The 26,119-nt window shown below is 44.1% G+C and overlaps 2 protein-coding genes across 31 annotated transcripts in view; one reads left to right on the top strand and one right to left on the bottom strand.

Moving 5' to 3' along the window:
• KDM7A (lysine demethylase 7A) overlaps positions 1–6,034 on the bottom strand; it is a 94,782-nt gene extending 88,748 nt beyond the window's left edge. Inside the window, exon 1 of the mRNA XM_050782235.1 lies at positions 5,828–6,034. Within this exon, the coding sequence (XP_050638192.1) occupies positions 5,828–6,021 (194 nt within the window). The 5' untranslated portion in view covers positions 6,022–6,034. The remainder of the gene's footprint in view (positions 1–5,827) is intronic.
• Positions 1–26,119, top strand: part of NDUFB2 (NADH:ubiquinone oxidoreductase subunit B2) — a 1,166,996-nt gene that overhangs the window by 636,025 nt on the left and 504,852 nt on the right. Inside the window, exon 1 of one of the 30 annotated variants that reach the window (XM_050782330.1) lies at positions 6,493–6,497. The exons of 28 other annotated variants lie outside the window; for them this stretch is intronic. The gene's annotated coding sequence lies outside the window, so the exon portion shown is untranslated. Of the gene's footprint in view, positions 1–6,492; positions 6,498–20,639; positions 20,645–26,119 lie in introns of those variants that run through there. One more of the 30 variants, XM_050782337.1, reaches the window with a different exon arrangement.

Below are 26,119 nucleotides of genomic sequence, written 5' to 3'. Positions count from 1 at the left end.
CTTTTCCATCCTGGGAAAGTTACTGAACTCCCTAAAACTCTCAGATTCCTCATCTGTAAAATGGGGATGATAATAATAGCACTTACTCAACAAGGTGACTGTGAGATTTCAATGAGTTAATCAAACATCTAATTAATTAGAACAGTGCCAAGCACTTTGTAAAACATTTGATAAGTGAGATTCGATATTTATCTCTCTTTGCCTTCGAGAATGTAAGTCACAAGAGAGCAAGGACTTTGTTTTGCTCATTGCTATATTTCTAGCACAAATATACTATATTCCTAGCACCTGGTACACTACAAACTCTTGGCCAAGTCAACATCATACCCAATGACTAAACACAAGAGGCAATCTCATTCAAGACAGAAACAAGAAACAAATCTTAAAATACTGTGTCAGTTAACAAATTGGCAAATTTTTAGGGTGCATGGCACATCTGTAATCCCAGCTACCCGAGAGGCTGAGGCAGGAGGATTGCTTGAACTCAGGAGTTCAAGACCAGCCTGGGTTGGCAACATACTGAGACTCCCATCCCGCAACAACAACAAAAGACTTCAGTGCACAAGCAGTTCAACAAAATCTTTACATCTGTACACATTCATACAACCGCCACCCAAGAGCAAGATAAAGAATATGGCGGGGCGCGGTGGCTCACACCTGTAATCCCAGCACTTTGGGAGGCCGAGGTGGATGGATCACGAGGTCAGGAGATGGAGACCATTCTGGCTAACATGGTGAAACACCATCTCTACTAAAAATACAAAAAAAAAATTAGCCGGGCGTGGTGGCAAGCGCCTGTAATCCCAGCTACTTGGGAGGCTGAGGCAGGAGAATCATTTGAACCCGGAGGTGGAGGTTGCAGTAAGCCGAGATTGCGCCACTGCACTCTAGCCTGGAAACAGAGCAAGATTCGGTCTAAAAAAAAAAAAAACAACCTATATATATGTGTGTGTGTGTGTGTGTGTATATATTTGTGTGTGTGTGTGTGTGTGTGTGTGTATGTATATATATATATATATATGTCCTGCACCTCAGAAACTCCCTCTCAGTCAATACCCACCCAAAAAGGCAAACCCTATTCTGACTCCTAGCCCCAATTATGCCTGTACTTGAACTTCACATAAACAGAGCCAAACAGTATGCTCTTTTGTACTGGGCTTCTGTGTTCAACTTTATTATGTGTGAGATCCATTCATGTTGTGTGCATCCATAGTGCATTCTTTTTAATAGCTTGGTATTCCATTTTATGACTATACTATAATGTATCCAATCTACTGCTGATGACATTTAGGTTGTTACAGTCTGGAGACAATATGAAAAATGCTGCCATGAACAGGTTTGGGGTACGTCTTTTGGTGGTAATCCTGACTCATCTACAGTTTAACAGTTTTTGCTTGTTTTGCTAAGGGCTGGTTAATAATACCTTAGATTGGGAGGATGCAGGGAACTAGAAAGTGGGCACTGCAGGCAAGAGTATAAATCAGCATAACCTTTCTGGAGGACAGTTTGGCAACAGGCACAAGAAGCCTATAAGCATCTATACCCTTTGACCAATATTACTAATTCAAGGAAATTTCTTATTTAGAAATTGTACATGGCAGGTCTTCTTCTGTTTTATATGTATTAACTTGTTTTATTTATTCTAAAGAAATAATTAAATGACCACAATAATTTGTTTAGGATGTCAATCTTATCATCATTAGTAAACACAAGAAAAAGTAGTAAAGTAAATAACAGGGGAATTATTTTCAAATATATTGTACTTCTGTGAAATCAAACACAATGTAGCCACTAAAAAAGTTTTCAAAGAACATTAAAGATACAGGAAAAAGTATACTTTAACAAAAAAAGGTAACATGGAATGCACAGAAAGAATTCAAATTTCATTTTTTAAAAAGAATATACGTATACACATACCACGTTATTAATAAAATAGTGGTAATCACTGGAAGACATGCGTACTTTCGTATTCTTTATAGTTTTCTGTACTTTCCAATTTTTCTATAATATATTGCTTTTATCAACTCAAAAAATGTGATTAAAGACTAATAAACAACGCTGTTTACATTCTAACAGGAAGAAAACAGAAACTCTAATACAATTCAATTAGGGCAGTGAGACAGTTTTGCATATGACGATATAAAAGTATTACAGAAAGACATCCAGCCTGGAGATAAGGGAGCGGGGCCTTGTCAGGAAAGATGTTCCCGGTGGTACTTCCACCAAGAACTCAGGGAGAAAGAACTGTATCTCTAGGTTAGACAGAACATTCCCAGCTAAATCCTGTTAATTCCTCAACTCACTGCACCTAGAGTTCAATTACACATTGTACCCTGCCTGGCAAGTGTTCTTTTCTCACTTGCAAAAAGGCTTAGGCAGATGGACAGATGGGAATTGGTATGCAGCTAAAGTTTGACAGCATCAGACCTGGAAGATGCTGGTTCCATCCACCCTGCAGCCTGACAGAATAGCATCAAGGACAGGCCTTCCTTCCCTGTCACAAGAAATTAGGGCAACAACTTTTCAGATTTCCTTATGTCAGAAATGCCAGGCAGAGTAAACTAAAATTTATATATATCAAAATTCACTGATTCCTCAAGTTTAAAAAGTCCTTCTACTTGAAGAAATAAAGTTAACAAGAAATTACCCAGGCAATGGCAATTCTCTGTATCCAACCTCCCACTCTTCCTTGCTCCTCTACAGATGGACCACCTCTGGTTCAATGAAATCTAAGCATGGTAAAGATACATCTTAGTCCTTTAGGGGTCAATTCTCACGGAAGCAAATGATATTTGTTCAATAATTAATATAAAGGAACATTTTGCTGTGTTCCAAAAAATAATCACTCATTTCATGGTACAGTAAACATCAGAGTAAATACCACGGGAAAAACATTCAGAGTCCAAATTACCAATACTTAAGAATTAAACTTAGTAGACCTGGCATGGTGGCTCACACCTGATATCCCAGCACTTTGGGAGGCCGAGGGGGGCGGATCACCTGAGGTCAAGAGTTCAAAACCAGCCTGGCTAACATGGTGAAATCCTGTCCCTACTAAAAATAAAAAAATTAGCCAGGCGTGGTGGCAGGCACCTGTAATCACAGCTACTCGGGAGGCTGAGGCAGAAGAAACACTTGAACCCGGGAGATGGAGTTTGCAGTGAACAGAGACTGCACCACTGCACTACAGCCTGGGCAACAGAGCAATGAATGCTCCGTCTCAAAAAAAAAAAAAAAAAAAAAAAAAAAAGAATTAAACTTATTAAAAAGATACTGCTTTTGTAGGGTAGGACAATATAGCTAAATTTTCTAACTTTTGACATCTGAACCACATAAAAGTTTCAAGGACTGATGGTCAAAAAGACCCTGGGCTCAAAAAAACCTATTTTAGACTCACTTCCACAGATACGAAGTTACACGAATTTATGTGTCAAAGCAGAGAGGGCATATTTGTTTTGGCCTTGCCCTCCCTTCTTCCGGTAAGTCCTCTGTATTTCCTCTTTAATTTCCCTATTTACAAGTGTATACTTAAATGTATTACAAAATTCTCCATCAAATACCTGGGACTTTTCATGGTTATAGTGTCAAGTGACCTAAATTAAGATAAATACAATTCTAGTCTAAAATTCGGTAGCCTATCAAATCTGCATTGCATAATGAGACAAATTTCTTTTTTTTTTTCTTTTGAGACGGAGTCTCACTCTGTCGCCAGGCTGGAGTGCAGTGGTGCAGTCTCTGCTCACTGCAACCTCCCACTCCCGGGTTCAAGAGATTCTCCTGCCTCAGCCTCCCAAGTAGCTGGGATTACAGGCACGCACCACCACGCCCAGCTAATTTTTGTATTTTTAGTAGAGACGGGTTTCACCATGTTGGCCACAGGTTTCACCATGTTGGCCAGGATGGTCTCGATCTCCTGACCTCGTGATCCACCCGCCTCGGCCTCCCAAAGTGCTGCGATTACAGGCGTGAGCCACCGCGCCTGGCGAGACAAAATTTTTACGCAGTTTAAACCGCTCAAATTTCAAAAAATAGTTCTTTGAAAAAACATAAGCATTTACATAATCACCAGGGATTCTGATTTTGTTCTACATAGAACTTAAATGTTCGGATAATCTTTATTCTAGTTGCGTAAAATATGTTATGGAAACAGGATGTGGAAATAGAATTGGATATACAAGACTGCTAAAGATTATACAAAACGAGGACGCTGCCTTTCTTTTAAAGTGATAATTTGTTGTGTCTTGTTTTCTGTTGTGAGAATCGGCTAGCCTGAAAACTGATTAAAGAAAACTGTACTTGAAAATTAAGTAAAACTTAGCTACACCTAGCACTACACACTGCAAAGAACATTGTGATTTACATGGTTTTCTCTTCCTGGACCAGTAGAGGGAGACTAAGGCATCTGGCCTGGTAGTGTAGTGTTTCTATAAAATTGGGGAGGGGGAAGCGGAGGCTGTATTTAAATGTCCTGCTGTCAATCAAAAGACACTTCCTACAATCACAGTCACCATATCTGCTATTACTCGTGAGCGTGCTCTCGCCAAGAGACAACACCAAACGCGGCCCGGGAAACCGGCTTCAACTAAAGGTGACCGCAGGCTTTGCCACAACACCCAAATAAGGACTTTCGGAGCCCAACCCCAACTAGTTTCTTTGTTTAAATGCCTGTGAATCCCTCCCACGCCGGAGTCAAGAGGCTGTGGCGCCGCCCTTTATTAGCCTCACACTTTGATTACAAAACACACGAGTCGGCGGCCTGGCTGCGGAGGCGGCCCGAGCTCTCAAACGTCAAACCCGGAGCGCTGCGGCGGCGGCGGCGGCGGCTGAATCAGAGGGCAGCGTCCGCCGCTGTCGCTGCCGCCGCCAGCCGGCCCGGCAGCGTCCGCCCGGCCGACTCAAGTTCGCCGGCACCGGCGCCCAGGGCACAGCCGCAGGCGGTCCCGGTGTCGCCGGCTTCGAGCGACAACAGCACTCTTTGTAAAGTTTAAGCCGCGGCGCGAGGGCGACGCAGGGGGTCCGGAGAAGCGTTCCCTTCGGGCCCCCGCCGCCCACTCCATCTGCCCCAGTCCCGGCGACCCAGGTGTGTGCGGGGGCCCAGGGCCACGACCCGGGTCAACCTGCCGCCCGCCGGAGGCCCGGCCCCAACTTCCCCGGTACCTTTCAAGTCCCCGAGAGCGAGTACCTCATCTGTTGCTCTGTTTACTCCGCGGAGCCCCGCCGAGCTGGCTGGCGCGGTCGCCTCTCGGGCCCGCCGCTGCCCCCGTCCCACCGGCCCAGGAAGTTTGATAAAGACGGGAAAGGGGGCGCGACAGGGACCCGCGGCGCGGAGGAGACGCGGGGCCGGGGCGAGCCCATCGCCGCCCGGAAGGAAGGCAGGCGCGTCGGCCAGCCGGGCAGAGCGGCGGGGCGGCCGGCGACTCCGGGCCGGAGCCCCGGGCGCGGTGGGGCGGGGCGGCGGCGGCCCGGGCTGGCGAGGGGCTGCGGGCCCGGCCGGCGCTCCGCCCGACGCCCCCGCCGCGCCCGCCCGGCCGCGTCCCCTCGCCCCAGGCTCCCCCTGCCAACTTCTCCGCCGGCCCTCTTTGTTCGTGTTTGTTGTGGCGACTCTTCGCCCGGGCCGGGCGAGCCCACCGGCTCCCCTCTGGAGCCCGCCCGGCGAGCCCGGGGCCCCGCGCGCCCCGTTGCCCGGCCGGGGGGCTAGGCGCTGGGACCCCTGAAAGCTGGGCGCGGCGCGGCGGCCCGGCCCGAGGGAGTAGCGGGCGGGTGGCGGCGACGGCGGTTGGTCGGTGGCCGGCGGTGGCGGCTGCGGGGCTGGAGGGGGTTTATTTACCTGCCGTGGAACCAGTCCTTGCAGATATCGCACTCGATCATGAAGCGGTTCACGTCGTACGGCTGCCGGCACACACAGTACACGGGCGGGGGCGGCGGAGGCGCCGAGGCCCGGCCCAGAGCCGCCACCGACACGGCTGCCGCGGCGGCTCCAGCTGCTGCTCCCGCGGCCACCGCCGCCGCCGCTCCGGCCATCTTTAAAAAACACACACACGCTCGCTCGCTGCTCCGCTCGCCGACTGGAGCGAGCGCAGCCGCCAGCCAGCGCCGCCTCCTGCAGCAGCCGCGGCGGCGGCGGCGGCGGCGGCGGCGCTTTAGTGCGCGCGCGCGAGGCCGCGGCGGCTGGCGGAGGGGGAGGAGGGGGCGCGCGCGACGCGCGAGGCCCAGGACCGGCTGCTTCCGGCGCTCGGCGCGGGGCCGTGCGTCTCGCGCACGTCTCTGGCGCCGGCGCGCGCTCCCCGCTCCTCTCCGCGACGGCCGGGCGGAGGGAGCCGTTGAAGGGCACGCAGGCGGCTGCGGAGGCGGCTGCGGAGGCGGAGGGAGCCGAGGCCCCGTGAGGACACGCGCGGTGGTGGCGGTGGCGGCGGGCGCGCGGCCGCAGCCGGAGGAGGACGGCGGGAGCGTGCGAGGAGCCGGCTCGGTTATTTCGGAGCGAGAGCAGAGGCCGGGGGAAGTTCCTGCGGAGTGCACAAGGGCAGACGAGGCGCCGCGTCCCGAAGACGGGAAGCGAGCAAGTTTCCTCCTGCCCGGGTCGCCTCGCGACGCTAGGAGAATCGCTCAGCCCTCCGCAGCCGCCCAGCGAGAACCGGAGCTGCGGCCCGGCACCGGCGTGGGTCCCGCCGAGCTGACACGCCGAGCCGGTTGTGCCTTTCCGAGGGGAGGAACGTGCCGTGGAATCCACTCAAACTTTGGAAAACGTCCCACCCGGATTCCCACCGAGCAGCAAGGAGACCAGAGCGTTGATGGAGCCACTGTTAGTTGTGGGAGGGCTGTCCCCAAGAGGAATTCATCACTGTCGTCCGTTGGGAGGGACCAACCTTGAAATGGGGTTGGTGGAGAGAGGGATGGAGAAGAACCGGCGTGCTTATAAATAACAAGACTTAGCTATGAACCCTTCCGATTCCCAAGTGGGGAAGATAGGGGTAAAATTCTAAGCGACTTCTCGCTCGGAAGAGGGATACCACAAAAAGCGGAGCGCAGGGTACTTCGCACATAATGGGCCATCAGTAATTTTTGAATGGATGAAATTGAGAGCCAAATGTAAGGTGATAAACTGAAGAATAAAAACAGCTGACAAATACTGAATAGAAAAGATTGCGTTGGAATCACAGCTATGTGGATTGGAAGTGATGTTAAGGATTAATGAATTGAGTATTTGCAGCTGAATTTCTGCTGGCATTTCTGTCAGTGGGGAAAGCTCTCACAGCTCCCTAGGTAATTTTTGTTAGGGGAGGAAGAAGTGTTGTTCTGTCACCCACCCCCAGGCAAAGAGTCGCTGATCTAATTCTCCTTTTCTTGTTTTTCTTTTTATTTCTTTCTTTCTTTCTTTCTTTTTTTGAGACAGAGTTTTGCTCTTGTTGCCCAGGCTGGAGTGCAGTGCTGCGATCTCGGCTCACTGCAACTTCCACCTCCCGGGTTCAAGGGATCCTCCTGCCTCAGCGTCCCAAGTAGCTGGGATTACAGGCACGCGCCACCGCGCCAAGGTCATTTTTGTATTTTTAATAGAGACGGGGTTTCACCATGTTGGCCAGGCTGTTCTTGAACTCCTGACCTCAAGTGATCTGCCCGCCTCGGCCTCCCAAAGTGTTGGGACTACAGCCGTGAGCCACCGCGTCCTGCCTAATCTCCTTTTTATAGCTGAGGAAAGCTAGTAACTTGCCTGAAGTCTCATATATTAGAGCTGTAACCGAAGTTTTTAAGTTTCTCAGTTCTGCAACCATTCGTTTTTCTATCACATCACTGTTTGGCACATACATAGCAGGAAAAGGAAAGGCTGGAAATCATAGTTGACCACACACTGAGTAAGCTTGAAACATATTTCTACTGGAGAAAAAAGAAGTTACTGTAATGTTGGCATAGGCATCACATATTGCTGGAGTGGAAAGACCCATGCACTCAGGTCCTGCTTTCTAGAAGCTGTGTGACCTCGGGCCAGTCACTTCATTTCTCCTGAACTAGATCCCTGATGATCTGTTGAAATAAAAATTATGGATAGTAATGCCTTAATTACCTCACAGAGGTTTTATAAAGAGCAAAAAGACGATGTGTTTTTAAATGTACTTTGTAGAAGGTGTGTGTTGTTGAGACAATACAGCAGTGAAGAGAAGGCAGGCAAAGCTATCTTATTGGTGTCTGGCTAAAGAGCACCAAAGCAGCCTGGTGTGGGATGTCCTCTGGGGGCCACCTGGCCTTGCTATGTTAACATGGAGGGACTAGGCAGGGGCGTGAAGAAGGCAGCCAAGCAGAGGAGGAGGCAGCAGCAACAATGAGAGATTTGGATCTGTGTCCCCACCCAAATCTCACGTTGAATTGTAATCCCCAATGTTGGATGGAGGTGGGGACTGGTGGGAGGTGACTGGATCATGGGGGTGGATTTCTCATGAAATGTTTAATACCATCCACTTGGTATTGTCCCTCTGGTAATGAGTGACTTCTCAAGAAATCTGGTCATTGAAAAATATGTGGTACCTCCTCCCTCTCTTGCTCCTGCCCCGGCCATGTGATGCAGTTTGTCTTCAGCCATGATTATAAGTTTCCTGAGGCCTCCCCAGAAGCCAAGCAGATGCCAGCATTATGCTTCCTGTACAGCCTGCCCTCCACGAGCCAATTAAGCTCATTTCCTTTACAAATTACACAGTCTCATATTTCTTTTTCTGTCTTTTTTTTTGAGACAGAGTCTGGCTCTGTCGTTCAGGCTGGAGTGCAGTGGTGCGATCTCAGCTCACTGCAACCTCTACCTCCCAGGTTCAAGCAATTCTTGTGCCTCAGCCTCCTGAGTAGCTGGGATTACAGGCACCTACCACCATGCCCGTCTAATTTTTGTAATTGTGGTACAGAGGGGTTTCACCATGTTGCTCAGGCTGGTCTTGAACTCCTGACCTCAGGTGATCCTGCCTCAGCCTCCCAAAGTGCTGGGATTACAGTCGTGTGCCACCGCACTCGGCCTCAGATATTTCTTTTTTTTTCTTTTTTTTTTTTTTTTTTTGAGACACAGTCTCACTGTTGCCCAGGCTGGGGTATAGTGGTGCGATCTTGGCTCACTGCAACCTCTGCCTTCCGGGTTCAAGGAATTATTTTGCCTCAGCCTCCCAAGTATCTGGGATTACAGAGGTGCACCACCACACCTGGCAAATTTTTGCATTTTTAGCAGGGACAGGGTTTCACCATGTTGGCCAGGCTGGTCTCAATCTCCTGACCTCAGGTGATCCACCCGCCTCAGCCTCCCAAAGTGTTGGGATTACAGGTGTGAGCCACTACACCTGGCCTAGATATTTCTTTATAGCAACGAAAGAACAAACTGATACAGTTGTGTACAAGAGGACTGATCAAATACAGTCGTGTTGGCTGGGCGTGGTGGCTCATGCCTGTAATCCCAGCACTTTGGGAGGCCCAGGCGGGCGGATCACGAGGTCAGGAGATTGAGACCATCCTGGCTAACACAGTGAAAGCCTGTCCCTACTAAAAATACAAAAAATTAGCTGGTTGTGGTGGCATGTGCCTGTATTCCCAGCTATTCGGGAGGCTGAGGCAGGAGAATCACTCAAAACCGGGAGAGGGAGCTTGCAGTGAGCCAAGATCACGCCACTGCACTCCAGCCTGGGCTACAGAGCGAGACTCCGTCTCAAAAAAAAAAAAATACAGTCCTGTTCCTTAACAGCAGAGGTGAGTCTGAGAAATGCATTGTTAGGCAATTTCATCGTGTGAACACCATAGACTGTACTTACAACCCTGTTTGGTATAGCTAACTACACACCTAGGCTAGATGATGTAGCCCATACTCCTAGGCTACAGAGCTGTATAGCATGCTACTGTGCTGAATTCCATAGGGATTTATAACACAGTGGTAAGAAATTGTGTTTCTAAATTTCCCAGTAAATTAAAGGGATAGTAAAAATATCACATCATAATCTTATGGGGCACCATCATAATATGCAGTCCATCATTGATGGAAATGTCATTATGCAACACATGATTGGCAATATGTTAAGGAAAATGGGAGCCAGGTTTCTCAATGTTCAGGAAGAGAATTACAAATAAGAAAAGAGGAAACTTTGGTGGTGGACTAGTAATGGAGGTATCAATCTGTCACTATTTGTAGAAATAGATATAGGTGTACATGTACATACCCTGTCCACTGAGAAGATCTGGGAGTAGTGACACCGGAAAACAATGAGAACAGCTAGCCCAGGTCTTGGCTTCTAAATACCAATCTCCACTTCATTTTTCTTCTTGGCAGAATAGTTGATTCCAGTACTGGAGAAGAGAAAGTACAGGATGAGCCTGGAGCTTGTAGTATCAGAATATAAGGACATGCTCAAAGAATAATGAGGCATGTCTAAAGGACACCAGCCAAATCGAGGACAAACTGTACTTCAACGTTAAAATAAATTGTGTACTATAACCCATTGAATAATATAGGAAACTATACCTGTGTAAAGAAATACATAAATTGAAAGTTTGATAAGCATTGGAATATTTTCATAGTTTCAAAGTATCTCCCAACAAAATTCTTCCTAATTACAAAGGGAACTAGAGTAACTTCTCAGTGTTAAGAAGCTTGGCAGATACTATCTTAAATGATCAAGTGCCATCAATAATGGGACAAATCAAGATCACGTGCCACCTGATAGGATTTGGTGAGAATACTAGCATCACTTCTGTGCATTTCTGCCCAGTCTATTTAATTAATCTCCAGTTTGGAAATGCGGCTAGTTTTAAAAGTACATGAAGAGATCAGTAAAGAATAAAAACACTCTAAGGCATACAAATCTGTAAGGAAAGGTTCTAGAAATTGTAAACACAAAGATTTGATCTTGGGAAGAAAGGGATTAAGGCTAGAACTCTGGATAATGCCAACATTTTAGTGGCAAGCCCCATACATCGTAATTAAGCTCATGGCTTTGGATTCACAACCTACTCTCTCTGTGACAACTTATTAACACTTGGATTTTAGTTTTCTCATTTTAATGGGAATGGTAAGCATATCTGCTTCACAGGGCTGGGTGCATTAAAGTAACATACTTTGCACAATTCTTAGTATATGATAAGCCATATAGCTACTAACTAATTATGAATAATTATTTTGCTACTTGTTCATTAATAATAATAGAAAAGACAGCTCTATTATGAAGAGCAGCTGAAGAAGTAGGAGAGAAGACTAGGAGAATATTATCTCAAAAACAAGTGAGGGATAGAATTTCAAAAGGAAAAATATCTTAAAGACACCCAGCTACATGCCAGCATCAGTTGCCAATGACTGTCGGACTCCCTTTCCCTTTCCCCTTTATGGTTTCTCCAATACTCACAGATCTGTCTTAATTTTCACATCAAATCTAGGCTGTTCTGTTTGTTTTTAACACTCCACTCGTTCATATAACCTCATTTCTCTGACAAGGAATGTTTGCTCCAAACTAACAATTCTTCCTACTACTAATTATACTGGTCTATCTCCACAACCGCATCTACTGTTCTCTTCCTTAGAAAACAAACATACTGGCCAAGCGCAATGGCTCACGCCTGTAATCCCAACACCTTGGGAAACCGAGGCGAATGGATCACCTGAGGTCAAAAGTTCAAGACCAGCCATGGCCAACATGGTGAAACCCCATATCCACAAAAATACAAAAATTAGCCGGGCATGATGGCAGGTGCCTGCAATCCCAGCTACTCGGGAGTCTGAGGTGGAAGAATCGCCTGAACCTGGTAGGCAGAGGTTGCAGTGAGCCGACGTCGTACCACTGCACTCCAGCCTGGGCGACAGAGTAAGACTCCGTCTCAAAAAAAAAGAAAAAAAAAAAAACATATTTTGGGAATATACTTTGGGAATGCTACATTAAACCACTGACATGCATTAAATGAGAGTGATTTGTTCTTACATAGTACTTGATCCTCCCTGTAACCTGTTCATCAGATTAACAAAACAGGGATTAACTACACAAACTAACTAGCCTGGCTAAAGTTGTGGTAGGAAGACAGGGAAATTTTGATTTTACTGCGCTGGAGGGAAAAGGATAATGTCTGAGTGGAAAAGATTGCCTATGGAGAGTAGATCTTGAAAGACTGCATCATGGTGCTGGGAGGAAGAAGAGTGGAGTCCAGTCAGGGAAGCAGGACCCAACACACACAGCTTAGCAGCTTTGTTCACAGCCTGATTTTCTTTGCTTCTACCCCAGGAGCCGGGGAAATTCTAAACTGACAGACCGAGGTTAAGATGTTATTAAAGAGGACTGTCATGTTGAACACATTCAAAGCGCAAATGTTAATGAAAGTGGCGAGAAAGTATAAAGGAAAGCAAAGCAGATAAATGACATTAGTAAGGACAGTGAATCACAATGTAGCCAGGCATTACAAAGGATATAGTATAAAGTACATAACATCACTTAGAAAGTATCCTTGCCAAAAATGTTTAACCTGAATACAATTAAACCTTAAGACTTAATTTCCAGTTGACAGGAAATTCAGGAGATAGAGCAGCAACAAGTTGCATGATACCACAAGGAAATAAGACTCATCCAAAATATGAAACATTTCACAAAACCACTAGCTTAGTTTATATAAAAGTTGTCATTTTTAAAACAAAGAGTGTAGCCTGGGCAACACGGTGAAACCCCATCCCCACAAAAAATAAAAATTAGCCAGGCATGATGGCACGCACCTGTCATCCCAGCTACTCAGGAGGCAGAGGCAGGTGGATCAAGCCTGGGAGGTCAAAGCTGGAATGAGATGGCCAGCATGGTGGCTCACACCTGTAATCCCAGCACTTTGGGAGGCTGAGGCAGGTAGATCACGAGGTCAGGAGATCAAGACCAGCCTGGCTAACGTGCTGAAACCCCTTCTCTACTAAAAATACAAAAATTAGCCAGGTGTGGTGGTGCATGCCTGTAGTCCCAGCAACTCGGGAGGCTGAGGCAGGAGAGTCGCTTGAACCCAGGAGGAGGAGGTTGCAGTGAGCCAAGATCACACCACTGCACTCCAGCCTGGGCAACAGAGCAAGACCTGGTCTCAAAAAAAAAAAAAAAAAAAAACACGGAAGAAAGAAAGAGAGAGGGCAAGAGAGGGGAGGAACATTTTTCTAGATCAAAGTCTTAAGAAACGTAACTAAATAATACAATTCATGAAGCTTGATGGATCCTGATTCTAAAATATCAGCTATAAAAGACAGTTTGAGGGATAATTTTGAAATTTTAATATAATCTGGATGTTAGGTGAAATTAAGGAAACACTGATTTTCTTTGGCATGATACATTATCATGGTTTGTAGAAGAATGACATTTTTAGAAGACTCGTGCTGAAGCTTTTAAATGATGTCAGCACTTGCTTTAAAAGATTCAGCAAAAAAAAGAAGAGGATGAGGAGAAAGATGAATGAAGCAAACAATAATATTCACAATTGTTAAATCTAATTATATGTCTGTGGATGTTTATTGTACTATTTGATATTTTTCATAATAAAAATTTTTTAAATATAGACTTTTTCTTGAGTCTGGCCAGAAGTTTAATAAATCATATTTTCATAATTGATTATTTCCTATTTTGAATACCTCAATAGTTTATTTTCTTGTTATATTCTAAAGTTGCATGTCTTCCAGAGATCAAAATGTTATGGGGCAATTATGGGGCCACTATTTTGTTAAGTTTTATAACCTAAATGGATCATGAAATAAGGATGTAAATTTTTTTTCTTTAAAGGGATTCTCTGTCCCCCAGGCTGTGGTGCAGTGGCGCAATCTCGGCTCACTGCAACCTCCGCCTCCCAGATTCAAGCAATTCTCCTGCCTCAGCCTCCCAAGTAGCTGGGATTACAGGTGCTCACCACCACGCCCGGCTAATTTTTGTATTTTTAGTAGAGATGGGGTTTCACCATGTTGGCCAGACTGGTCTCGAACTCCTGACCTCAGGTGATCCACCCGCCTCAGCCACCCAAAGTGCTAGGATTACAGGTGTGAGCCACCACGCCTGGCTAGTTCTTCTAAATGGAGATGGAAACGGTACTTTTTTAGACTAATATATACATACCCAGAGAGTCTCCTAAATCCTCTGAGGGCTGTGCTCTCATCCCTCTATCCCTAATCTAATGAGACATGTTACTCATGGGAGTACGCTACACTTGTGATCAGTGTGGAAGCAGAAAAAATTTGAGAACTACTGTCTTCCTATAAAAAGTTCCACATTTACCCCAATCTATCCATGAAAAAAACTGGACAAATTTCCACAGAGGGACATTCTCAAAATATCCAATCAGTATTCCTCAAACTATCAAGGTCGTGAAAAACAAGACAAATCTGAGAAATTGTCACAGCCAAGAAGAACCTAAGGAGACAAGACAAGTGTGATGTGGTGTCCTAGTTGGGATCCTGGAAAAAGAATGGACATTAGGTTACAACTAAGAGAATCTGAATAAATTATGGGCTTTAGTTATGAACATGTATCAATATCAGTTTATTAATCATAACAAATAATATTAATATATCAGACTAATGTAAGACACTAATAATAGGGGCAACTGGGTACGTGCATCTATGCTATGTTCTTTTCTGTCAATGTAAAACTGTTCTAAAAATAAAGGCTATTCAATTTTTTTTTAAGTTTTACCTATCAGGGATCTAGCGCTTAAAGTTGTCCCATGGTCATAAATGCTTTGAATTTATATATTGCCTTGGTCTATCAAAACACCATTCCATACATTATCTACAAAGTCTCTGGGTTTCAAATGCCAACCCAGTTACTCAAAAATAGTTATGTGGGCCCTAGTCGTGGTTTCCCATTTTGAATTCTGCGGCACTTTAGTGTAGCTTGGGAAGATATTCCTGGTGGGAGGCTGGGCATGGTGACTCACGCCTGTGATCCCAACACTTTGGGAGACCGAGGTGGGCAGATCACGAGGTCAGGAGTTCAAGACGAGCCTGACCAACACGGTGAAACCCCATCTCTACTAAAAATACAAAAATTAGCTGGGTGGGTGTGGTGCACACCTGTAATCCCAACTACTCAGGAGGCTGAGGCAAGAGAATCGCCAAACCTGGGAGGCGGAGGTTGCAGTGAGCCGAGATCCTGCCACCGCACTCCATCCTGGGTGATAGACCAAGACTCCATCTCAAAAACAAAAACAAAAACTCCTGGTAGGGTAAATAACATATCGTTTAATAATGATTAAATCCAGAAAATTATGTCCCTGTGTGTGTGTGTGTGTGTGTGTGTGTGTGTGTGTGTGTGTGTATCTGTTATTAGCCTGAGGGGTTGGCTAAATTTAAAAGTAAAATGCATTCATCCATCCATTCATTTGTCATTATTGTCCACTATAAACATATGATAGTTGCTAAGCACACAGGGATCAAAGACACATTCTCTGTTCTCCAAGGGCTCCCATTCTGCAAAAGAGATAGACAATTACATATGAAATTGCAACCTAATATACTCAGTACCGTGGTGGAGAGAAACACAAAGAGCTGCAGCTGCATGGAGGAGGGACACCTAATCCAGACTGGGGCTAATCAGAAAATGTTTCGTCCTAAAGGATGTCCTAAAGGACAAAACATTGAAAGAAATTCTGTGTCCTTCATCACCTCCCTTTATGAAATAGGAAAAATTTTACCTTTCAAGAAATGTAGGAAAATATTACTCTCAATTCAAGTAGATTCTTCTGTTGATTTATTTAATGTTAGATGTTTGGTTTTTCACATTATAAGAGGCAAACAAAATCATCAAGGTAGTACTTATCAATAAATAAGGCTGAGACATGTATCTTCAAAGGGGATTGAATGAGAGACAGTGGAAAAAACCCTACTATATCAACAACCACAGACATTAAACACTGAAGGCAGTCTGTTTAGCAGTATTATAAGTATAAAGAAAAAGTTGATAAATACTATAATGGAAAATTCTGGGCATGTTCCAATAAATTTTTTTCCATTCTTATTTTGGGGGTGATTCATCCGTGTTTCTGATTGATGGTAATCAACAGTCACTCCTTATGATCAATAAACAATTTTTTTTTTGAGACAGAGTCTCACAGCAACACCCACGCTAGAGTATGGCACAATCTTGGCTCACTGCAACCTCCACCTTCCAGGTTCAAGTGATTCTCCTGCCTCAACCTCCCAAGTAGCTGGGATTACAGGCATGCACCACCACACCTGGCTAATTTTTGTATTTCTAGTAGAGATGGGGTTTTGCCAGGTTGGCCAGGCAGGTCTCGAACTCTTGACCTCAGGTGATCCACCTGCTAGGCAGGTCTCGAACTCTTGACCTCAGGTGATCCACCTGCCTCAGCCTCCGAAAGTGCTGGGATTACAGGCATCAGCCACTGCTCCCGGCCAATATTTTTAAAATTCAAAGAATATCTTTCATATTGAATCCAAACGATGAATAATTCTTTTTTTCTTTTCTTTTTTTTTTTTTTTTATTTTATTTTAGAGACAAGGTGTTGCTCTGTTGCTCAGGCTGGAGTGCAGTGGTGCAATCTTCCCACCTCAGCCTCAGCCTCCACAGTAGTAGTAGCTGGAACTACAGGCTCACACCACCACACTCAGCTTTTTTTTTTTTTTTTTTTTTTTTTTTTTGTAGAGACGGTGGTCTCCCTATGTTGCCCAGGCTGGTCTTGAACTACTGGCCTCAAGTGATCCTCCTGTCTCAGCCTCAAAAATTGCTGGGATTACACATATAAGCCACTGTGCCCAGCCAAGTAATTCTTTTGTGACTTGAAAACTGCAGCACTAAATATATATGTAATAACTTCAGATATTGCACATTGTCTTTAAAATCCTCATATATGTCTTATAAAGCTTTTTACCCATGGATAACTAATTTATGGCCTAATAAATCTTTAGATTTAATTAAATTGTGAGTCCTATCTCTTCATTTTATTGCCTCACAGATTTATTCCTTTATAGGTTCTAATTAAGAAATTAAACCAATAGGAATTCAAAGTTTTCACTTTTTTTCTAATTTGCACAAAAGCTGTAAAATACCACTAAATATTAATATATTTCTTCATAATATAGGAGATAGAATTCAGAATTCCCAACTATCTTTTGCTTAAGTACTTAAAAATCATCATTAATATATAGTCAGCCCTATTATTCAGGGGTAGTTATGAGAAAGAAGTTTGTATTTCCATATGTTTGAGAAAGAATAAGTTTAAAGATATTTTAACAATTACATTGAAAAGGACAACTTTATCATGTAGTAACATAGATAAACTGGATTCATAGGATTTTATGGAGGTCTGTTTCAGGTAAGGCACGATGCTGGATGTCATGGAGAAAATGAAAGGCATGGCAGATCACTTAAGTTCAAGAATCCAAGACCAGCCTGGCCAACATGGTGAAACCTCATCTCTACTAAAAATACAAAAATTAACCGAGCATGGTGGAGGAGGTGGAGGTTGCAGTGAGCCAACTTTGCAACACGGCACTCCAGCCTGGGCGACAGAGTGAGACTCCGTCTCAAAAAAGAAAAATACACACACACACACACACACACACACAGAAGAAAGGAAAGGAAGGAAAGAGAGGAAAGTGAAGGAAAGAAGGAAGGAAGGAGCAAGAAAGCAAGAAAGCGAAAGAAAGAGAAAAAGGAAGGAAGGAAAGAAAAGAAACAAAATGGAAAGAAAGAAAAAGGAGGAAGCAAGGGGAGGGAGGGGAGGAGAAGGAAGGAAAGAAGGAAGGAAGGAAGAGAGGGAAGGAGGGAGTGAGGAAGGAAAAGAAAACAAAAGGCAAAAATCATTCCTGCTTTTTAATTTTTTTTATTATTTTATTTTTTTGAGACGGAGATTACAGGCATGAGCCACCGTGCCCAGCACTTTGGGGAGGCCGAGACGGGCGGATCACGAGGTCAGGGAGATCGAGATCATCCTGGCTAACACGGTGAAACCCCGTCTCTACTAAAAATACAAAAAAAAAAAAAAAAAGTAGTCGGGCGTGGTGGTGGGCGCCTGTAGTCCCAGCTACTCGGGAGGCTGAGGCAGGAGAATGACGTGAACCCGGGAGGCGGAGCGTGCAGTGAGCCGAGATTGCGCCACTGCTCTCCAGCCTAGGCGACAGAGCCAGACTCCGTCACACACACACAAAAAGAAAATGATTAGTAAAACAGTGAGCAAAGGGTTAAGCATGAGGTACACAGGGAGCTCTGAAGAGCCAAGATTTTCAGAGGACTTAGAGAAAGGGACATTCTATCAAGAACAAACGCAGAATTGCAGCACAGACTTGTAGAAAAGGTGTCAGGAAGATTAAAGCCTAGGATGAGCCGGGCCTTGCCAAAATAAGTTAAGGACAACTAAAAGGACTCTTTAATCTATATTTAGAAAGAGAAGAAAGAGCAAGAGAGGTGTAGGCATGATGCTTGGGGCAGATGGTGTGATACTGGTGGATGATAAAGCAAAATTGCTCCATTTCTATTTTGTTTTCATCTCTCTTATCAGTGGACGTCTTTGAGCTAGAAAATACTCTCTACCAAAAAAGATGGACATGTGACTGAGTATTGATTTGACCCACTTATTTGTAGCAGGATTAGGCAGACTAGAAAAGTTCTGTTTGAAATTAGACCAGGCCGCGTACGGTGGCTCACATCTGTATCTCAGCACTTTGGGAGGGCAAGGCGGGCGGATCACTTGAGGTGAGGAGTTCAAGACCAGTTTGGCCAACATGGTGAAACCCCGTCTCTACTAAAAATACAAAAATCAGCCGGATGTGGTGGTAAGCACCTGTAATCCCAGCTACTCAGGAGACTGAGGCAGGAGAATCGCTTCAACCTGGGACGTAGAGGTTGCAGTGAGCCGAGATCGCGCCACTGCACTCCAGCCTGGGTGACAGAGCGAGACTCTATAAAAAAAAAAAAAAAAAAAAAAAAAATTAGACCAAGTTCTTGAATGAGGCCAAAGGGAAGTATCAAAGTATGGGAGAGGTGGAGGCAGTTGGGGCTGGAGAATCAGACCCAGGGGCGGATGCATGGAGAAGGGTAAGCCTGTCAATAAATAAATAAATAAACAAACAAACAAATAAACATTGTCCAAAGGAAATGGTAAAACCAGATGACAACGCAGAAAAAGCTGTGTTGGCAATGGGATCGGAGACAATATAATAGAGAATGGAAAACAGAGTTCCGGTGCCAGGAACTCTCCAAGCTGCTTAGTATATATTGTCCCATTTAATCCTTACAACAGTCTTCATGCAAGTGGTATTATGATCCCTGGTTTCTCTAATGTGGAAAATAAGACTTCGTTTGCCTAGTTATTCAGCTAGTAAGAGGAGCAGGTGAGATTTGACCCCAGGTCTGGGTGACTTCACAGTCTGTATTTTTCCTCTATATACTGAAGAGGGCACAGTGACGTGGAATCCAAGGGACAATAAATTCAAGAATCTGAGGTGCCCACTGGGCTCAAGGAAGTCTGTGAGCAGGAATGAGAGTCCCCATCCTGGAGCTAGAAGTTAGGGGTAGGATGACCTTCCCTGGGCAAGAAGACACAAGGACAAATGGACACAAGGAAAGTTTTGGAGGTGATGGAGATGTCTATTACCCTCATTGTGGTGATGGTTTCATGGGAATATGCATATGTCCAAACTCATTGCCTTGTCCAACTCATTACATGCAGTTTATTGTGTATCGAGTATACCTCAGCACAGCTGTTTTTTTTGTTTTTTTTTTTTTAAGAAAAGAACAAAGTTAGGTACTAGGTGTAAATTGTCTTGTACATATCAAAACAATGACCTACTCACAGAGATTAGGACAGAAGGTCAGGAATTAGTAGTACAATTCTAGGAAGGGCGATTTTATGCTGAGCTGCTTAAATACTTCCTGCAAAGATCCATGAAACATGGGAGAATGCTAAAAAGAAACCCCAGGACGAGAGCTGAGCAGAGACCTAGAGAATAATATCTCAGATTGGAGAGGATGGAAGGCTCCAAAAGGAGGGTATCCAGGGATTAAAAAAATAATGAAACAGGCAGAGTGTGGTGGCTCATGTCTGTAATCCCAGTGCTTCACAAAGCCGAGGCAGAAGGACTGCTTGAGCCCAGGAGTTTGAGGCTACAGTGAGCCATGATCACGCCACTGTACTCCAGCCTGAGCGACAGAGCAAAATCCCATCTCAAAATGATGATGATGATGATGATGATGATGATGATGATACTGATAAATTGTTTGAAACAGTCTTTTTAACATTAGAAAAAATAACTAACAACAGTGTGACAGATATATAGGAGCATTTGGGGGATATTAATGAAGAAGCCCTTAGAAAAATAAGCAAATTTTAAAAAGTCAATTTTAACTTTAGGACTAATTAAAGTTGTAAGAGAAAGGAAACAATCACAGCACATTATGGGTTCTGTTAGTGAATCCCATTTAAAATCTGGCTATAAATCTAAACCACACGCAAAAAAAAATGTAATATAACTGTATCGAGAAGGATGGAAAAAGAAGAGGGCATGAAAGAGTGAAATCTTCAATAACGATCACTGGAAGTCAGTAGGTAATGTCCAAGACTGAGACATTGAGAAAGAGCCATATAAATAGTTCATCGAGCAATATGGAGTTAAATAACAAGAAAATGGCTAAAGGAGTTCAAAGTAGGTGCCACTGGGGAGTCAGTCTGGGTGGCAGGGGGGTGGGGAGGCTGGGCAAGGGTGCAGTGTGCAAGCAGAGACTGCTTTTTTCATTATAAGCCATTTTGTACTATTGAATTTATTAATTATATCCTTGTATTATTATGGTTAAGTTGCTGCTTTTAAAAAAGCAGATGGAATTTGAACAATTAAAAAGAAAGAAAGAGAAACCACACCAAAATAATTGTGAGTCTTCTCAAGAAAGCCTCAGAGGGCTGGGCACAGTGGCTCACACCTGTAGTCCCAGCACTTTGGGAGGTTGAGGTGGGAGGATCACTTGAACCCAGGAGTTCAAGACGAGCCAGGGGAACATAGTGAGATGCCTGTCTCTACAAAAAATTTAAAAATTAGCTGGACATGGTGAAGCGTGCCTATGGTTCCAGCTCCCTGGGAGGCTGAGGCAGGAGGATCACTTTAGCCCGGGAGGTCGAGGCTGCCACAAGCCGTGTTCATGCCACTGCACTCCAGCCTGGGCAACAGAATGAGGTCCTGTCTCAAAAAAAAAAAAAAAAAAAAAAAAAAACAAAAAACAAGAAAAGAAAAGAAAGCCTCAGAGAAACATCAAGCTCCAGCCAATGAACTTAAAGGCAAAGGGTGAGCCACAGGGCAAGCACCAGGGTAGCTCACTAAACAGCTCTTCTAGAACCATCCACAACAAGTGTACTTCCCCTCTACACCTCGGAAACAGAGTTGCTATAGCTGCAGTGGGCTCTGTCCAGGGCCAGTTCTCAAGCCACTGGTCTTGTTCTTGGGCTTATTCAAACCCAGATTGTTAAGCCCCACCCTAAGAGTTCCAGGAGGGCCCAGAGAGGCAGAGAATTCACATTGCTAAGTTCCCAGGTCGTGCTGATGCCACTGGTCTAGGATCACACTGAAAACACTGGTCTAGGCGGAGGCTTGAACTGCTCTCTACAGAAAGTGGGTAACGTGTCTGAGGGGAGCTCCTAAAGATGCTGAGAGCTGGAAGAGAAATACAGCAGGGCTTAAGGTAACTCCAGGGCTCCATGACAGACACCAAGTAGATGAAAAAGGAAGAGAAGAAGGAGGAGTAAAAGACAAGGATAGAAATAGACTAAGGTTCTATTCTCCTAGAATAAATCCCTTCTTACTTTGATAATTGAGGAGTTCCCTAACCTGCTGGCTGGCTTCCCAGGTAGTACACTGGCAAAATGCCTGTAAATGCTCTTCACCCACTTACCTAAATCCCACAATCAGAGCTCCCATTCAGGGAAGAATCATGTTGATAAACTGCAGCAAAAGCCTAACCCAGCTACATACTAATAAGCAGAAACTTACATCATAAACACGAAAGTACAAAAAAAGACATGTGAGGAAAATCAGCAGTATAAAAAAGAACTAACCTCAAAAACAGACACAATAAGAAATAGCTCACCCTGGAAGATACATGATCCAGGAAAGTAAGAGAAGTAATTGTTTTGTTTTGTTTTGTTTTCATAATTATAATGAACAACCTCAGAGAAACTTAAGCACAAATTTCAAGCAACAAGAACAAGCTGTTATGAAAAAGAAGACTTGATCATTCCCCATAAAGTTTGAGGAACCTAAACAATATGACTGCCAAATTTATTTTTTAAAAAGCAAATGAGCTGAATAATGAATAAACAAAGCTAGAGACCAAATTAGTGATTTGGAAAATAAAACCAAGGACATCTTCCAGAACATAACTCAAAAAAGCAAGGAAATGGAAGATATGAGAGAAAAATTGAGACAATAAAAGATGAAGGAAGTCCAACATTTATCTTTTAATTCTACAAGGAAAGAAAACAGAGAAGGGAAATAAAATATCAAAGAAGTAAGATTAGGGGGGAAAATACCTAAGCTTAAGAATGAAATGAATAGTTTCAGAGTAAAAGGGCCCACTGAATGGCAAGAACAGTGTAATAAGCCCCATAGCTAGGGACATCTTAGTGAAAATTCAGAATCCTAAAGATTAAAAATATCTATGTGTATGCATATCAAAAGTTTCCAGGAGAAAGCATGTTATCTATTTCAGACCTTGCTAGATGCTTGAATGTCTTTCAAATAGGGCTACTTTAGGCTGTGTTTGAAACAGGTGGCTCACGCCTGTAATTCCAACACTTTGGGAGGCCGAGACAGGTGGATCACCTGAGGTCAGGAGTTCGAGACCAGCCTGGCCAACATGGTGAAACCCCATCTCTACTAAAAAAAAAATTAGCCAGGCATGGTGGCGCCTGCCTGTAATCCCAGCTACAAGGGGGGCAGGGAGGATCACTTGAACCTGGGAGGCAGAGGTTGCAGTGAGCCAAGATCGTGCCTCTGCACTTCAGCCTGGGCAACACAGCGAGACTCTGTCTCTAAATAAATAAATAAATAAATAAATAAATACAGGGCTACTTTATAAGTTGTAGGGCTCCATGAAAATGAAAATGTAGGACCCCTTCTTCAAAAATTATTAAGTAGTTCAAAATGATAACAACAGGGCATTAAACTAAGCATGGGGCCCTTCTAAGAATGAGGCCACTTATTTTCTTTTGCCCCTTTATTTTTAGGTCATTCTCAGCCACCAGTGTCTGTTGTATTTCATGCCACATTCTTTCTTGGAGCGCACAGCTCTCATGCCAATGAAGGCAGCCCTGCTTCCAAGTTCTGAGAAGCAAAGACTTTGAAGCTAGAATTCTATACTCAGACAAACCATCCATCAAGGCAAGGGGGTAAAGAGAGACATTTTTAGACTTGAAGGATTTAGAAAATTTACTTGAAAAATTATTTCGGCAGTTTCTGGAAAGATGAATAAGGACTCCAAGAAAGGATGTGGCATGAAATACCAGAAGCAGTGGTACCTGAAAATGACCTAGAAATAAAAAAGATAAGAGGAAAATGGGAGCTATTTAGGTATTAATGTTTAAGTGATTTTTCCTTACACTTCTAAGTTTTAATGACACTGGATTACATTTTTCTCTGTAGAATCAGTCATTATTGGTTCAATGGTGACTAATATTTAAATAATTATAATATTATAATAGCTTTTAAGATTATTTTTATTCTTAGAATCAATCTATAGTCAAATCACAGGAAAATATAATTATGGTTACAGAACAGAATTTAAATATTATAAACCTTGATAATGTAAAAAAAAAAAGTCTAATAAAGAAATGGCAGGTGAAAGGGAAAATAAATAAAAGTATGCAAACTGCTTCATTTACCTTAGGAGAGAGTTAATAGGAACTGCCAGAATTTGATAAACTGAGAAATAAAGATCTTAGTATTTTATTTGAAGTTGTAAAATATACCATAGAAGAACTAAAGAAGAACCAAAATATCTAATAAAAACTGATTAGGGAAAATGAGTGATTACAGATGCATTAAATTTCCTTCCTTTTTTCCTTCCTTCCTTCCTTCCTTCCTTCCTTCCTTCCTTCCTTCCTTCCTCTCTCTCTTTTTTTTTGAGACGGAGTCTTGCTCTGTTGCCCAGGCTGGAGTGCAGTGGCGCAATTTTGGCTCACTGCAAGCTCCGCCTCCTGGATTCACGCCATTCTCCTGCCTCAGCCTCCCGAGTAGCTGGAACTACAGGCACCTGCCACTATGCCCGGCTAATTTTTTATATTTTTATTAGAGATGGGGTTTCATCATGTTAGCCAGGATGGTCTCGATCTCCTGACCTCATGATCCACCTGCCTCAGCCTCCCAAAGTGCTGGGATTACAGGCGTGAGCCACTGTGCCTGGCCTCTTTCTTTCTTTTGACAGGGTCTCACTCTGTTGTCCAGGCTGGAGTACAGTAGCATGATCTCAGCTCACTGCAACCTCTGCCTCCCTGACTCAAGCAATCCTCCCACCTCAGCCTCCCAAGTAACTAGGACCACAGGCATGCACCAACACGCCAGACTAATTTTTTTTTTTGACCCATGTTACCCAGGCTGATCTTCAACTCCTGAGCTCAAGTGATCCCCCATCCGTGGCCTCCCAAAGTGTTGGGATTACAGGCGTGAGCCACCGCAACTGGCCTAAATTCTTCATTTTCATAGCAGGGAATTAATAGACACATTCTGCACTGATAAATCAAGAAAGAAAGGTATAAGCAAATTTCAGTTTCTATAATAACCACCAAAAAAAATAAAACAGGAAATCTTGAAAACAGAAGCTTCTGGGAAGTAGGACTAAGGGAAGAATCTGGGGAGGGGAGTGTGAAGTTTCTTTTGCATTTTATACCTCTCTGCATCATTTTAATTTTTCTGTGTGCACACATTCTTTCTAAAACTAAAACTAAGTTGAGCAAGAAAGAAAGTAAGAGAGAGAGGGATCAGTAGAATACAGTATGGCGGGATGAACTGGACTTTCTTTCATGATCTCCTGGTTGCTAAACTGGCAGATCAAAGGAATTAATCGCTACCACATCCTAGGCCCTCTTCTAGGAGCTGGTGGTGTAGCCATAAAGTTTAACAAAGAAAACAAAACAAAAAACAGTTCTCATAGAACTCTCATCCTAGCTCAGAAAGCTGACATCCTGGGTGGTTAAGTCCTAAAGATATTTCAGTTAGGGAAAGGGTCAAAGGAGTGCCCAGGGTGGCGGAATGACATGTTGTAGTTAAAAACTGGGTGACCAGGGAAAGCATCACCAAGAACGTGACTAAATGACTAAAGGTAAGGAAGTGATGAAGGAGTGGCCACATGGATATCTGGAGGGAGTATTGCAGACAGAATAGCAAGTGCAAGGGTCCTGGGGCAGGAGTGTGCCTGGTGAGTTCCAGGAACAGCAAAGAGGCCAGAGTGGCTGGAATGGAGAAGGCGAAGAGAAGTATTACAAGGGATGATGTCAGACAGGGAAGGGGATGGGCAGGTCATGCAGGCTTTTTGGCCTTTTGAAGGACCGTGGTTTTATTCTGAATAAGTTGGCAAGAGATTAGGTTGCAAAAAGACTGTGGCTTCCCTCTTGCTTTCTCTCTCTTCCTCTTTTACTTTCTCACTTTGATAGAAGCTGGCAGCCACACTGTGAGATGTCCTGTGGAGAGGCCCACATGGCAAGGAAATGAAGGATCCTGCCAACAGCCAGTGAGGAACTGAGGCCCTCAGTCCAACAACCTGTAAGGAACTGAATCCTGCCAACAACCACGAGTGAGCTTGGATAAGAACCCCACTCCCCACGTCAAGCCAACGACAGCCCCAGCAAACATGTGACGGCAGCTTTGCAAGAGCCCCCGAGCTGGAAGACTCAGCTAAGCCATGCCCAGACTCCTGACCCAAGGAAACTGTGAGATAATAAATATTTGTGGTTTCAAACCACTAAATTTTGGAGTAATTTGTAATGCAGCAATAGATAACTGTCTTAGTTCATTTGTGTTGCTACAGAGGAATAACTGAAGCTGGGTAATTTATAAAGAAAAGAGGTTTCTTTGGCTTACAGTTCTACAGGCTGTACAAGAAGCATGCCTCGTGCTGCTTCCACTCATGGCAGAAGGTGAAGGGGAGCCGTTGTGTGCAGAGATCACATGCTGAGAGAG

Source organism: Macaca thibetana, chromosome 3, assembly GCF_024542745.1.
Source record: "Macaca thibetana thibetana isolate TM-01 chromosome 3, ASM2454274v1, whole genome shotgun sequence".
Taxonomy (NCBI): Eukaryota; Metazoa; Chordata; class Mammalia; order Primates; family Cercopithecidae; genus Macaca; species Macaca thibetana.
This window is presented reverse-complemented; position numbering and strand designations above follow the sequence as displayed.